Source organism: Trichechus manatus, unplaced genomic scaffold, assembly GCF_000243295.1.
Source record: "Trichechus manatus latirostris isolate Lorelei unplaced genomic scaffold, TriManLat1.0 scaffold00087, whole genome shotgun sequence".
Taxonomy (NCBI): domain Eukaryota; kingdom Metazoa; phylum Chordata; class Mammalia; order Sirenia; family Trichechidae; genus Trichechus; species Trichechus manatus.
Genome location: NW_004444023.1, coordinates 4943438 through 4959115, shown reverse-complemented (window position 1 = coordinate 4959115; position 15678 = coordinate 4943438). Strand labels below are relative to the sequence as shown.

Here is a 15678-nt window from a genome sequence, read left to right as displayed (position 1 = left end):
CCCTGACATGAATGCTCTTGAAGGTCCTTCACAACCTTGGGAATCTGGGAAGTTCTGAACCAGGATAAGCAGACTCTTAGGCTTTCTCCAAAGCCTCTTTCCCAGTGGAGCTGTGAGGAGCCAGGCTGCAACTGAGCATCTTGGGGAACCCAGACTCTCACCTTCCTGCTCCTCCCCAACCTCTGCTTGCCTGTGGATGGTCAATGCGGCAAAAGCTGAGGTAGAGAGGGGGGCCAGGAAGAACCCCCCTGTCTTAGTTATCTAGCGCTGCTATAACAGAAATATCATAAGGGATGGCTTAAACAAACAGAAATTTATTTTCTCACAGTTTAGGAGGCTAGAAGTCCAAATTCAGGGCACCAGCTCTAGGGGAAGGCTTTCTGTATCTGTCAGCTCTGGGGGACGGTCCTCGTCTCTTCAGCTTCTGTTTCCTGGTTCCTTGGAGATCTCCATGTAGCTTGGCATCTATCTTCCCCCATCTCTGCTTGCTTAATCTGCTCCTTTTATATCTTGTTAAAAATTGATTCAAGACATAACCTACACTAATCTTGCCTCATTAACATAACAAAGACAACCCATTCCCAAATGGGATTATAACCACAGGCACAGAGGTTAGGATTCACAACACATATTTTAAGGGGACACAATTCAACCCGTAATACCCTCCAAACACCAAAAGATAGAACAAGGAGTAGTGAAAGAGAGAGGTATTATTTTCCTCTGTTTATTTCAAGAGAACAAAGAATCAACCATCAATTCTGTACAAAAACATGGTATCAGGGCAGTGGTGATCTTGGGCCAGCCCCCTCCCCCCAATATGCCAAAAAATCAGGACAAGACCAAAAAACCCAAACTCTGGAAAAAATTACTATGAAAAAGCAGGGGAGCCCTTCCCAGGCCTTCCCTCCTCCCTGTCCCCAACCCAGAAGGGCAGTGGGAGGCTGTGTTCATGTCGGGGGAGGCTGGGCGGGGTGTCAGCAGATTTAGTGTTTGGCACCCAGTGGGCTCGGGGAGGGAGTCTGAAAGGGAGTTGAAGGGTCTGGGTGAGGGAAGAAGACCCCTGCCCCTGCCCCGTCCCATCGGATACTGTTTATAAAAATCAGGGGGCCAGAGAGTAGAAGAGAGAGGAGTCATCAGAATCAAAAACTAAATAGTGAAAAGATTTTTTTTTTTTCTCTAAAAGGCAAAGAATTACAAACAGCCCAGGTCCTGAGCTTCTCCAAGACTTGGGTCCTTCAATGCCCCCCGAAACCTGGCAGGAGGGGGATGGGGAACGAGGAGAGATTGGTTCTTTAAAAAGTCACCCCTGGGTGGGCAGGAGGCTCCGAGTCTCCCATCACCTTCCTGCGCCTCTTGCCGCCGCTGCTGCCAAGAAGAGGGGTCGCGAAGGCCAGGGCTATGCTGGCAAACTCAACTTCTTCCCCTTTAGGACTGAGAAGAGAAAAGGAAGTGAGCATTACCACAGGGCCCTGCAGTGGGCAGGGTGGGGTGGGCTCGCATACCCAGACGAGGGCCTGCACACTGGGCTGGGCAGGGAAATGCGAGAAGGGGTGGCCCCAGTATCCTCCACATTATAAACTAGGGGGAAAATAAAAACAAACCAAAACCCACTGCCCTCATGGCAACCCCACGTGTCACAGAGTAGAACTGAACTCCATAGGCTGTAATCTCACAGAAAGGAGGCCTGGTGGCACGATAATTAAATGCTGGGCTGCTAAACGAAAGGTTGGAGGTTTGAACCCACCAGCAGCTTCACGGGAGAAAAGACCCGACGATCTGCTCCTGTAAAGATTACAGCCTAGTCTGTTCTACCTCCTAGTTCATTATGTAGTGCCTGGGGTCTTAAAAGCTTGCAAGTGGCCATCCAAGGCACAACAATTTGTCTCTATTCGCCTGGAACAACAGAGGAAGAAAGAGAGTCAGGAACAGGAGCAGGATATGGAATGTGTGACTAATTGCCTCCTTTGCCATGAGACCAGAACTGGATGGTGCCCGGGTACCATTACTGAACATTTTTATCAGATTCCATAGAAGAATCCTGATCAAAAGGGGGGAAATGCAGAACATAATTTTAAATTCTCATGGAATCCAGACTTTCAGGAGCCATGGAGGTTGGATAAACCCCCCAAAACTATTGCTCTGAGATAATCTTTAAATCTTAAACCAATAGCATTCCCTGAAGTCTTTTTAAGACCAAACAATAGTTTAGCTTAACTACTAAAAAATGTGTGTCTTGAGCATTGTGTTCTTATAAGAACTAGCTATATGGGATCAAACTGACAACGGGAAGTCGAAAGTTTAGATAGGAACCTTAGGGGGCAGTGAGTTTACATTAATGGGGAAGAACAGCTCAGAAAATGAGGGTAAGAGAATGGTTATACAACTCAAAGAATGTAATCAATGTCATCAAATGGAACATGTAGAAACTTGAATTGGTGTATATTTTGCTGCATATATTCTCAACAATAACAAAATAAATAAAATTATATATATATATATATACACACATATATATATATTATACATATATATATAAAGATTACAGTCAAGAAAACCCTGTGGGGCAATTCTACTGTGTTGCATGGGATCGCTATAAGTTGAAATTGACTCAATGGCACCCAACAATAACAATCTTTACAGAAGCTGATGGCCAGGCCTTTCTTCCACAGCACCACTGGGTAGGTTTGAACTACCAACCTTTCGGTTAGTAGCAGAGCACAAACCATCTACCCAAGGGGATCTGCCTGAATTCCTGTGGGGTTGGGGCTGGGGGACCCTGGTCTCATCCTAGGAGCTGAAGAACAGAGACCAAGAGAAGGCCCCATTTCTCCTAGTGCTGGCTACTCTTCTTCTGCCTTCAATGGAACCCCAGCGGGAGTACTTGGGTCTCTGAGGAACGTGGGGTCTGAGGGTCTGGCAGGGCCGGCTGGGAGAGACCATCCCTTCCCGCCCTCCAGGCCCAAGTCCTGAGGGAGTAGGGCCTGCCTCCTAGCCTTTGCCCTCACATCGGCTCTTACTTCCCCAAAGCTGAGGCCTTCGTTTCCAGGGTGCTGCTTATACATCCTCAGAGAGACCTCCCCGCCCCTCACACAGATATTCCTCATCACATCTCCGCTTTATTTCCTCTCACTCTGCAATGATGTGTTCTGTAGGTTTCTGTAATACTCTCAAATCCCATAAGATACATCACTATTATGCTTCCAAAATCCATATGTATAATCACTCATAACATGAACTTTGAAATAGAAATATGTCGACCTCTGTGAGGCTCTCTAACATTAACTATAAGTCATTAGAAACCTTAAGTCATAAGAAAGTTATTTAGAACATTTCTGAACTTGGACATAGAAACATAGAAGCATGTGAAGTATGTAAAGAATGTAAACAACCTTTATGTTCACTTTGACCCAGCATTCTGTAACACAAGAAAACATGACACAAATCTAAAAACCTCCCTAATCTCTAACCTTGAAGAGAAGATGCATCATTGGGCTACTCTCTAACTCTGGAGAAAAGACATAACATACTAGTCTTTGATGTCACACTGGCCCTTGTCGTGTGGAGAGCCAAGGTGACAAATTCACATATAAACCCTGAATTTCTGCTCACTCACTGAGAGAAGGCAGAGATGGAACTGAGATTCTGTCTGCCACTGCCGACCTTGGACCCTAGCTATGAGGGACGTCTGCCAAGTTCAAGCGGTGGTTAAATCTTCCTTCTGAGCCCTCTCATTAAACGTAAAAGCCTGAAGTCCAAAGATTTGGGCTCCAACCATTGAACTAATATTGCAGTTGTTATTGTTAATTCTGACTCTCCGGTTCTAAATGAATTTTATGAGGTCTCACTTGCGTGTCTTGCCATGACTATTTTGCAATAAACCAAATGAGTTTATGCATGACAAACCTGAGTATCTATTAATTTTCCAATATTTTTAAAATACTATACTACATGATGCTTCCTTACTTGTCTATTCCATCTCCCCCGCTAGAATAGAAAGAAAGGAGAGGGCCTTGTCCATCTTTTTTCCTGCTGCTGCATCCCAGAGCCTAGCACCAGGCCAGGGACCCAGAAAGTTCAACATTTGCTGAACAAAATGAATGAATGAGTGAACAGGGCTCAGTCCCTGAGGGCAGGATAGAGATCCAGTGACGGAGAAGAAGGAGGCCCTGCCTTCTCTGAGCATTGCTGGAGCGGGGGGATGGGACTTCTGGATTTTTCATGGATATGAGACAGAAAAGCTGTGGGCCCGGATCCCTGGGGCAGGAGGAGGAGTGCTTAGGAGAGACTCTGAGACAGGAATGGTCAGAGGCCACCCCTGGCTCACCCCTAGTACCAGCTCCTCCTCTCCACACACCCAGGAGCTGAGGAGAGGAATGCCTGGTATCTCCACATGGTAAAGACGCAGCTGTTGTTGTCAGTTGCCTTCAAGTCGATTCCGACTCGTGGCGACCCCATGTGTGCAGAGCTGAACTGCTCCACAGGGTTTTCTTGGCTGTGACCTTTCAGAAGCAGATTGCCAGGCCTATCTCCCGAGGCGCTTCCGTCTCTGAAGGGTGTTGCCTTTCAGCTAGCAGTTGAGCGCTTAACTGTTTGCACCACCCAGAGGCTCCAAAGACAGAACCAAAAAAAAACCCAACCCATTGCCATTGAGTCAATTTTGACTCACAGCAATGTGGTAAGACAGAGTTCTATTGCCCCACAGGGTTTCCAAGGCTGTAATCTTTATGGAAGGAGCCCTGGTGGTTCAGTGGGTAAAGCAATCGACTGCTAACTGAAAGGCTGGTGGCTGGAAACCACCAGCGGCTCCAGTAGAAAGATGTGGCAGTCTGCTTCCATGAAGATTACGGCCTTGGAAACCCTATGGGGTACTTCTACTCTGTCCTACAGGGTCACTATGAGTCGGAATCAATTCGATGACAGTGGGTTTGGTTTGGGTAATCTTTATGGAAGCAGGCTGCCACATCTTTCTCCTGTTTAGCAGGTTCGAACCGCCGATATTTCGGTTACCAGCTGAGTGCTTTAACCACTGTGCCACCAGGACTCCTTAAAGACGGAGCCAGCAGCCTGAATCTCTAGGCAGGAGGAAGCACGGACTCTTCAGAAGCCAGCCCTGGTGACCCTCCCTGCCTGATCTTCTCTTGAGCAGCTCAGGGGCCAAGGAGACATACTTCTCAGCCCTGAGGGAGGCAGGGCCTGAGGTCTGAACTCCTAGGGGACAGCAGGACGGAGCCCAGAGGCTGGGAGCAGAAGCCCCCACTTCCCCGAGTACCACTGGGAGCGGAACCCCTTCCGGCCGCCCTCCACCCCAGCTACCTTTGGTGATGTAGAGGTAGAAGAAATCGCAGTAGAGGACCGTCTGGACCAGGCCTGCCACGATGGCGATGAGGTCGAAGAAGCCCTCAAAGTGGTAGCGCCAGATCCAGTTGAAGAGATAGAGCGTGCGGTAGACGCCCAGCGCAAACAGGTAGTGGCTGGTGATGGTCTCCGCCTCGCCCGTCTTGCTCACCATGAACAGCTGCGGGAGGATGGCCACCGACTCCAGATAGATGGAGAAGGTCCAGAGGATCTGCAGGGAGGCAGGGAGTGGGCTCAGGGGCCGCCGAGCGGAGGAGGGCAGGATGCGAGAGGAGGCAGGGGCCAGCACATCGGTTACAGGCACGGACACCGGAGTCAGAAAGTGCGCCCGGAATCATACATGTAAAAATTGTTGAATTGGTGTATGCTCTGCTGTGTATATTCCAGGGTTTCCAGTAGGTTCATTCCAGTTTGAACCGCTGCTGAGAATTTGCATTTCTACCCCAGATATCCTGAATCAGAATTTTAATAAGATCTCCAGGTGATTCTTATGTATACATAAGGATCGCCTGGGGATCTTCGAACCAGGTCGAAGCCCTGGTATATTTTCAACAACAAAAAAATAAATAAAATTTTAAAAAATAAAAAATATAAAGAGCACCCAGTACAGCTAACACAGGCTGAGCACTTACTGTGTCCAGACACTGTTCTGCTCACACCATGTGTGTGCTGTGGTTTGATTCCGTCCCCCCAAAATCTATTGCTGTCAACTCGATTCCGACTCATAGTGATCCTACAGGACACAGTAGAACTGTCTCATAGGGTTTCCAAGGCTGTAGTCTTTAAAGAAGCAAACTGCCACACCTTTCTCCTGTGGAGCAGCTGGTGGATTCAAACAGCCATAGCAGCCAAGCACTTAACCTCTGTGCAACCAGGGCTCCTTGCCCCCCAAAGAGATATGTCAAGTCCTAACCCTAACCTATCTGTGAACATGACCCTGTTCGGAAATACGGTTTTTCTTTAGTTATGTTAATGAGGACATAACAAAGTAGTTGTTGTTGGGTGCTATCGAGTAGATTTTGACTCATAGCAACCCCATGTGACAGAGTAGAACTACCCCACAGGGTTTTCTTGGCTGTAATCTTTATGGGAGCAGATCGCCAGGTCTTTCTTCCACCAGGTGCTACCAGGTGTGTTCAAGCCGTCAACCTCTCCGTCAGCAGGTGAGTGCTTAACCATTGTGCCGCCAGGGCTCCTTTACCAGAGTAGGGTGGATCCCAAACCTAATCCCTTCTGAGTGGTGTCTTATAAAAAGAGCAGAAGAGACACAGACACACACAGGGGTGAGACAGACACCACATGAGGATGGAGGTGTACCTACAAGCACAGGAATGCCAAGGACTGCCAGCAGCTACTAGAAGCTGAGTGAGACCAGGAAGGACCTTCCCCTAGAGCGGACAGAAAGAGCATGGCCCTGCTGATGACCTGGATTCAGACTTCTAGCCTCCAAAACTGTGAGACAATAAATTCTTGTTCTTTAAAGCCATCCACTTGTGGTATTTTTATCACGGCAGAACTAGGTAACTGAGGGAAGTCCCCAGGTGGTGTAAATGGTCAATTGCTTGGCTGCTAACCGAAAGGTTGGTGGTTTCGAGTCCACCCAGAGGCTCCTTGGAAGAAAGGCCTGGCGATCTACTTCTGAAAAATCAGCCACTGAAAACCCCATGGAGTACTGTTCTACTCTGATACACACGCCACAAGTCAGAATCGACTCAACACAACGGGTAATTAAAGCAAACTGTATTCACTCATTTAATCCTCACAACAGCCCTGCCAGGGAGGTACTATTATCACCATCCCCATTTTACAGATGAGGACACTGAGGCACCGAGAGGGTAAACAACTCACCCAAGACCACGCAGCTAGTGAGCAGCAGAGATGGGATTCGAACCAGGGGTGCAGTGTCGGTGCCTGTAAGACTTTGCAATTACACCACTCTGAAACGTAGACCAGGGTTGGAATCTTGGCTCCAAGATTTCCCTTCTATGAGACCTTGGGCGATTACAGGAGCAAGAGACTCAGATTCTCCAAGCCTCAGTTTCCTCATCTCTAAAATGGGACAATTCCCCTGCTCTCATACAGGCATCATTCGACATGGAATCTTTAGAAACATAAACCAGACTATGTCACTCTCCAGCTTAAAATCCTCTGGTAGCTTCTTCCCACTGCAACCAGAATAAAATCCTAACTCCAAAACAATGTGCAGGGGAAGGAGGTATATGTGAACTCTCTGTACTTCTGCACAATTTTTTCTATAAACCTAAAACTGCTTTAAAAAATAAAGTCTGTTAAAAAAAAAATCCTAACTCCTTCCCACGGCCTTCAAGGCCTTCCCCGATCTAACTTCATCCCTACTCCCTCAGGCCCTTGACCCCGAGCTGCAGCCAACAGAACTTCTAGCTGGTCCCCCTAACCCCTGGGCCTCTGAACGTGACCCTGTTTGGAAACAGGGCTTTTTGAACCCTTGGTTCAAATCCCAGCTCCGCCGCACACAGCTGCGTGGTCTTAGGTGAATTGCTGTTATCAATTGAATTGTATGCCCCAAAAATATGTTGTAAATCCTACCCATGGTTGGGGCCCTGGTGGTGCAGTGGTTAAGCATTTGGCTGCTAACCAAAAGGTCAGCAGTTCAAATCCACCAGCCGCCCCTTGGAAGCCCTATGGGGCAGTTCTACTCTGTCCTACAGGGTCGCTATGAGTTCGAATCGACTTGATGGCAACGGGTTTGGTTTTTTTGTTTGTTTGTTTTAATATATATACCTGTGGTTGGAGCTCTGGTGGCGCAGTGGCTAAGAGCCTGGCTGCTAACCAAAAGGTCAAAAGTTCGAATCCACCAACCACTCCTTGGAAACCCTATGGGTCAGTTGTACTCTGTCCTATAGGGTCGGCATGAGTCGGAATCGACTGGATGGCAACGGGTTTGGTTTTTTTATACCTGTGGTTATAATCCCATTTGGGAATGAGTTTTCTTTGTTATGATAATTAGACAGTATTCTTGTAGAGTGTGTCTTAAATCAACCTCTCTTGAGATATAAAAGGAGCAGATTCAGCAAGGAGAGATGGGAGAAGATAGATGCCAAGCCACATGAAGATCGCCTAGAAGCAGAAGCTCAAAAGAGACAAGGACCTCCCCCCAGAGCAAACAGAGAAAGCCTTCTCCTAGAGCCGGTGCCGTGAATTCAGACTTCTAGCCTCCTAACTGTGAGAGAATAAATGTCTGTTTGTTAAAGCCACCCACTTGTGGTATTTTTGTTATAGCAGCACTAGATAACTAAGACAGTTACTTACCCTTTTTGTGCCTCAGTCTCCTCATCTATAAAATGTGGACACTGACAATAGTACATGCCATATTCTTCCCTGCCCCTAGGCCTTTGCACCTGCTGTTCCCTCAGCAGGGAATACTCATCCCCCAGGTGGTCATACATCTACCTTTCCTGTGTCCTCTCAGCCTCAGTTCATCAGTCACCTTCTGAGAGAGGTGTTCCCTGACTGTGCCCCCTCCCACCAGGCACTGTTACATCGCCCCGTTTTATTTCCTTCCTGGCAACTCTCACTAGAACAGAAGCTCCACGAGGCCCGTGATCCTCCTTGTCTTACTTGCCCCGGGGTCCCAGCACCAAGCACAGTGCCTGGCACATACTGGATGCCTGAATGAATGAATGAATGAGAAAATAAATGGAAGCAAGCAGGTCTCTAAAATGACCCCTGTTATGGAGTGAATTGCACCCCCCTAAAAACATGTTTTGTAAATCCTAACCCCTATACTTGTGGTAAGGAGCCCTGGTAGCACAGTGGTTAAATGCTCAGCTGCTAATGAAAGATCGGTGGTTCGAACCCACCAGCCACTCCACGGGAGAAAGATGTAGCAGTCTGTGTCCATAAAGATTACTGCTTGCCGTTGAGTTGATTCCGACTCATAGCAACCCTGTAGGACAGGGCAGAACTGCCCTATAGCGTTTCCAATCTTTACGGAAACAGACTGCCACATCTTTCTCCCGCAGAGCACCTGGTGGGTTCAAACCACTAATCTTTGGGTTAGCAGGCAAGCAGTTTAACCACTGCGCCACCAGGGCTCCTCTGTAAAGATTACAGCCTTAGAAACCCTATGGGGCAGTTCTACTCTGTCCTATAGGGTCACCATGAGTCGAAATCGACTCTCGAGAGCAACACGTTTTAGGTTATACTTGTGGTTGCAGGAGCCTTGGTGGCGAAGTGGTTAAGCATTCGGCTGCTAACCAAAAGGTGGGTAGTTTGAATCCACCAGCCTCTCCTTGGAAACCCTATGGGGCAGTTCTACTCAGCCCTGTAGGGTCACGATGATGGCAACAGGTTTTGTGGCTGTAATCCCATTTGGGACTACTGTTTTCTTTGTTATGTTAACGGGGCCATGGAGTAGGGTGTGTCTTATACCAATCATCTTTGAGATACAGAATAAACAGGTACAGAGAAGAAGGCAGAGATGGGGGAAGAGAGATGCCAAGCCAAATGAAGATTGCCCAGGAGCAGAAGCTCAAAAAGAGACAAGGACCTTCCCCCAGAGCCCACAGAGAGAGAAAGTCTTCCCCTGGAGCTGGCACCCTGAATTTGGACTTCTAGCCTCCTGAACTATGAAAATAAATTTCTGTTTGTTGAAGCCAACCCTTGTGGTACTTTTGTTATAGAGGTGCTAGGTAACTAAGACACACCCCATGCACTTGGCACAGGTTACTATTTAAGGAGCAGTGACTATTAGCATTCATGAGCAGGGAGGGAGAGAAGAGACTTCAGATGTCTGTGGGCCCTTTTTCAGTTTCGGAAACCCTGAAAGTCCCACCTGGCCTGACCTGTGACCTGCAGAACCCACTGAAACTTCCTTGTGCAGAACAAGGCCAGGGGGCGGGTATGGCTTCTGCTGGGTTGTTTTGGTTTGTGGGAAGGAAGTGAGGTACATCAGTTATTATGTATTCATAATACTTCATGCTTACGTGACACTTATTCCACTATGTCCCAGGCACTGTTCCACACACCTTACAACTATTAACTGGCTTAAGCCATAACCCTGTGAGGTAGGTTCTATTGTTACCCTCATTGTACAAGCGAGGAGACCGAGGCCCAGGAAAAAGTCATCCAAGTTGTGGGTAGAACAAGGGTTTCCACCCAGGCAGCTGGAGTCCAGGGCTCGCTCCTATAATAACCCAGAATCCTCCAGTGAGGATATTATTAGAAGCCAGGTTAGTTGAGGACCTCTAAAAACTTACCCATTAAATAGATGCACACCCAGATGTGACCCTGGGGTGACCCCTAAGGAACAGAATCAGAGCATGAGAGAGGAGAAGGGGCCTGGCACATTTTACTTTACATATTTCTGTGACGTCTGAATTTTTAAAGAAGCATATTTGCCTTCTATGGTAAAAAAAAATAATCAAACATTTTAGGATGCGCCAGTGAATAGCATGGGCTTTGGAAGCAGGTAAAGGGAGCCCTGGTGGCAAAGTGGTTAAGTGCTCAGCTGCTAACTGAAAGGTTGGCAGTCTGAACCCACCAGCCACTCCGTAGGAGAAAGATGCGGCAGTCTGCTTCTGTAAAGATTACAATCTTGGAAACCCTATGGGGCAGTTCAACTCTGTCCTACAGGGTCGCTATGAGTTGGAATCGACTCGATTGCAATGGGTTTTGGAACTGGGTGGGCCTGGGTTCAAATCCCAGGAGCAATCCCCTCAGAGCCTCACCACAGAAGAGGATAGGAGGCCTGCTTGCCAGAGCATGAAGTATCAGACAAGATAAAGATGCATTCAGAATGGTCAGCATGGGGCCGGGCACACAGTTGGTGCCCATACTTTGCACAAGTAACTTCCCCCTCTCTGAAGCACAGAACTGGGAAAAGCTGAGAGTCAAGAGGCTTGAGTTTTGTCCAGCCTCCCTCCACCCTGAGCAAGCCCCATTGCCTCCCCAAGCCTCAGTCTCCTCATCTGCAAATTGGGCCCAGTACCCTCCAGTAGCTGTCCTGCTCAGCAGGCCAGTTTTGAATAAATCATGGGCTTGACATCAGACCTGGTAGGTGCTCAGTCAGTGCAGAGAGCTGACGATGATCACGTTTGCAAATTCCAAAGTGACAGAGCCAGGCCCAAGGTTCCTGCCCAGGCCTGGTGCACCTCCCTCGGACATTCAACAGTAGGGACCCATGGGCCAAAACCATCCTCCTTCAGGATTTGTCTGGCCTGCACAGTGCTTTTAGAAATATATTTTGAATTGGTGGCCAACATTTTCCGGTGAGGAGAACCACCGACCTCATGGTTAGCAGCTGAGCACTTAACCACTGTGCCACAAGGGCTCCTTGGGGGAGAAAAGGCTGCCTCACATTTATGATTCCTGCTGCATGGCGCAAACAGTTTGCTCTCAGCTACTCACCTAAAGGTTGGCAGTTCAAACTCGCCCAGTGGTGCCATGGAAGAAAGCCCTGGCGATCTTCTTCCATAAAGATTATGGACAAGAAAACTCTATAGAACAGTTCTATTCAGCAACACATGGGGTCATTACAAGTCAGAATTGACTTGACTGCAATGGGTTTGGTTTTGGTTTTCACCAGGCCCTAGGAGGTGTGAAAGGAGCCTGGTAGCTCAATGGTCAAGCACTTGGCTGCTAACCGAAAGGTCGGTGGTTCCAACCCACCAGCCACTCCACAGGAGAAAAAACCTGGTGATCTGCTCTCATTAAGACTGCAGCACAGCTAGCACCAATGACCGCCCTGACAGGAAACACAACAGAGTCCCTGATGGAGCAGAAGAAAGATGCGGGCGCAGAACGCAAATTCTACTAAAAAGACCAGACTTAATGGTCTGACTGAGACTGGAGGAACCCTGGAAAGCATGGCCCCCGGATTCTCTATCAGCCCAGAACTAAAAACAATTTCTGAGGCCAACTCTTCAGACAAAGATTGGACTGGACTGTGGGACATAAAATGATACTCGTGAAGAGTGCACTTCTTAGCTCAGGTAGATACATGAGACTAAATGGGCAGCTCCTGTCCAGAGGTGAGATGGGAAGGCAGAGAGGGTCAGGAGCTGGTTGAATGGACGTGGGGAATCAGGGGTGGAAAGGAGGAGTGTGCTTTCACGGTATAGGGAGAGCAATTAGGGTCACATAACAATGTATATATAAATTTTTATAGGAGACTAACTTGAAATGTAAACTTCCACTTAACCTACAATTTAAAAAAAAGATTGCAGCAGAGGAAACCCTATGGGGCAGTTCTACTCTGTCCTTTAGGGTCGCTATGACTCGGAATTGACTCGATGGCACCTAACAACAGGAGGGATGATGGAGTTCCTGTGTGGTGTAAACAGTTAAACACGCAATTACTAGCCAAAAGGTTGGCGGTTCAAACTCACCCAGAGGCGACTTGTAAGACAGGCATGGTGATCTGCTTCCAAAAGGTCACAGCCCTGAAAACCTTATGGAGCAGTTCTACTCTAAACGCATGAGGTCACCATGAGTCCGAATCAACTTGATGGCAACTAATGACAACAACAACAAAAGAAGCATGAGCTCACAGATTTAGAACAGAAAAAAAAAACAGTTGCTGTCAAGTTGATTCCAACTCCTGGCAACCCCATGTGGGTCAGAGCAGAACTGTGCTCCAGAGGGTTCTCAATGGCTGATTTTTCGGAAGCAGATTGCCAGGCCTTTCTTCTGAGGTGTCTCTGGGTAAACTTGAACTGCCAACCTTTCAGTTAGCAGCCAGACACTTAACTAGCAGGAGTCTGTACAGTTTACACCAAAATATCAAGGAATAGGAACCATGACAGCCACTTCAGCCATTTAACAAACATTGACACAGCACCTCCTACTATGTGCCAGGCACTGTGCTTTACAGATATCAACCCCTTATTAGAACTCAAGATGCAGAAACTGATTAAACCCATTTTACAGATGAGGAAACTGAGGTGCAGAGAAGTTACATGACTGGCCCAAGTTCTCACAGCTGCTAAGTGGTAGAGGCAGGTTTCAAATCCTCGCTCTCTGGTTCAAGTACAATGTGCATAATCCTCACAATGGCCTGATCCCCACTTTATAAATGGGGAAACTGAGGCATGGAGAGGTCAAGCAACATGCCCAAGGTCACACTAATAGAAAGGAGCAGATCTGGGGTTCAAATCCAAGCAGCCTGGTCCTCAGGCTCTTGTTCCCAATTCCTGAGTATCCAGCCTGGTACTCATGAGGCCAGTGACCATGGACAAGTCATTTAGACTCTCAAAGCCTCAATTTCCTCACCTATAAAATGGGGCTGCTGTGAAAAATAATTAGTTAATATGGGTAAAATGCATTGAGGAGTGTCTGGCCCAGTGAGTGCTGTGGCTATGTTCATATCATCTGATTCCGGAGCCCGTGCGCTGAACTTTGATGCCCTGGAAGCGGGACGTTTGAGCAAACTGGGCAGAAGGAAGCCTTTAAGAAGGCCCACTCTCAACAGCCAAGCCATCCCACCACTATGGGGACCCTGGTGGGTGGCCTACCTCTAGAGGGGTGAAGTCATGGTTGACCAGGAATGCCAGGATGGCCGTGGGGATGACAAGAAACTCCACCCGGAACGTGTCATGGTTCCCATCATAAGTGGCTTTGAACTTGCTGTAAATCATCCAGACTGTGGTGAAGGAGCAGGCAATGTAGACCACCTGTCCAGGGGGATGAGGAGGCCTCAGCTCACAGCACAGGACCTCTGTCCCCAAAAAGCTTGGGCCCAGGAGTCCAGACAAGTTCAGGCCCTCAGCCCCCTCCTTCCTCAGACCCAGAAGTCCCAGCCCCTCCTCCCTTAGACCAGAGAGTCAGGGCCCCCAGCCTCCTCCTCCTTCAGACAAAGGAGTCTCAGCCCCTCCTCCCTTGGACCCAGGAGTCTGGGCCCCAAGCCCCCTCCTCCCTCAGACCCAGGTGTGCAGGGAGGCTAGCAAACTTGTGACCAGTGGCAAATGCCCCCCTAACCTCCTCTCAGAAACCCTGGTGGCCTAGTGGTTAAGTGCTAAGGCTGCTAACCAAAAGGCCAGCAGTTCAAATCCACCAGGTGCTCCTTGGAAACTCTACGGGGCAGTTCCACTCTGTCCTATAGGGTCACTGTGAGTCGCAACCGACTCGGCTGCAACAGGTTTTTAACCTCTTGCTTGGCCTCTACCCTGGCCCCCTGAGACCCAGGATTCTGGGTCCCCAGCCCCCTCCTCCCTTGGACCCAGGAGTCCAGAGCCCCCAGCTCCTTCCAGGTGGGGTAGAGCCCTTACCTTCATGCACGTGTTGTAGAGGGAGATATAGTTGGTGAAGAGGTCCAGGTAACGGGCAGTGAACACCACAGCAAACAGGACCTGGCTCTTCCCGGAAATCCCTGGGTCCAGAGAGAGAGAGAGCTCCAGCGGAGGCTAGGGGTGGGCTGCTAGCGAAATCAATGAAGGCGCAGGCACCTGGGCAGGGCTGGGGCGGCCCTGGAGAGCAGCTGTCCCCGGAGGCCGCCCCAGCCCGCCCGCCCGCCTGAAAAGGGCCCTTTCCCACGTCCCACAGCCAGGGGGCGGCCCGGACCCGCAGCTACTCCAGCCCGAGGCTCTGGCACCGGCTAGGCCTCACGGCCGCCCCGGGCCCCCTCAGGGACTCCCCACCGTCCAGACTCCAGGTGGGTCCCACAGAGGCCCCCGCCTGCTCTCAGCCCCCTGGAACCGGCCGCCTCCCTCCCGCTCCCTTCCTGGCCGCCACCGTCCACGTCACCAATTCTCAGTCACCTCCCAGCCTGCCACAGCTCCCTGATCCCAACCCCGGAACCCCCGGGCTGCCCAGATCGGTGCGATGGGGGCGGAACTGGTGGCCTGGAGAACTCCCCACTAAATTGTCTGCACCCTCCATTCTTGAGAAGGGAGCTGACCCCCTGGTGACCCCGGATCTGGAAGGGGGATCCCCCAGGTAGCAGTGGGGGAGGGGCCTATCCCTCTATTGCCCCCTAAACCCTTCTCTGAGTCCTGGGACGCCCCCCTCCAACTCTTCCCCCTCTCTCGCCGCGGTGGGGCGGGGGTGTCTCACCGGCGCAGGAGCGGGACTTCCAGATTTTGAGCAGTAGCAAGATGATGGCCAGGAGGTGGGAGAGGTCCCCCAGGAATCGGAAGAGATTCATGGTCGGGGGGGCTCGGGCAGGGCTGCGCTAGAGGGAGACAGGCTGGCGGGGGGCGGCCCCCCGGGGCTGCAGTGCTGGCCGGTGGCTGGCCTAGGGGCGGGAGAAGGGCCCTCGGCGGGCTCGGCTCGGGGGAGGGGGACCTGGGAGGGGGAGCCGAGTCCAGAGCTGGTGGCTGAGCAGGAGCTAGGAAGAGGGAGGCGGGC

General features: G+C 49.7%; 1 protein-coding gene across 1 annotated transcript; it reads right to left on the bottom strand.

Moving 5' to 3' along the window:
• Nucleotides 1–428: 428 nt before the first annotated feature.
• On the bottom strand, nt 429–15678 carry KDELR1 (KDEL endoplasmic reticulum protein retention receptor 1). Its single transcript, XM_004381693.2, has 5 exons — nt 15385–15678; nt 14601–14701; nt 13848–14006; nt 5314–5566; nt 429–1431 (listed from the first exon to the last, which is right to left on the bottom strand). Exons 1-5 carry the CDS (start codon nt 15473–15475, stop codon nt 1397–1399), a joined length of 639 nt encoding a protein of 212 aa, XP_004381750.1. The 5' UTR covers nt 15476–15678; the 3' UTR covers nt 429–1396.

Excerpts from the sequence above, each read along its gene's own strand:
- KDELR1 (XM_004381693.2), bottom strand. The coding sequence starts at position 15,475 with ATGAATCTCTTCCGATTCCTGGGGGACCTCTCCCACCTCCTGGCCATC. Across the intron at positions 14,702-15,384 it reads GAAGTCCCGCTCCTGCGCCG|GGATTTCCGGGAAGAGCCAG; the intron begins GTGAGACACCCC and ends CTCTGGACCCAG. Across the intron at positions 5,567-13,847 it reads ATGACTTCACCCCTCTAGAG|ATCCTCTGGACCTTCTCCAT; the intron begins GTAGGCCACCCA and ends GCCTCCCTGCAG.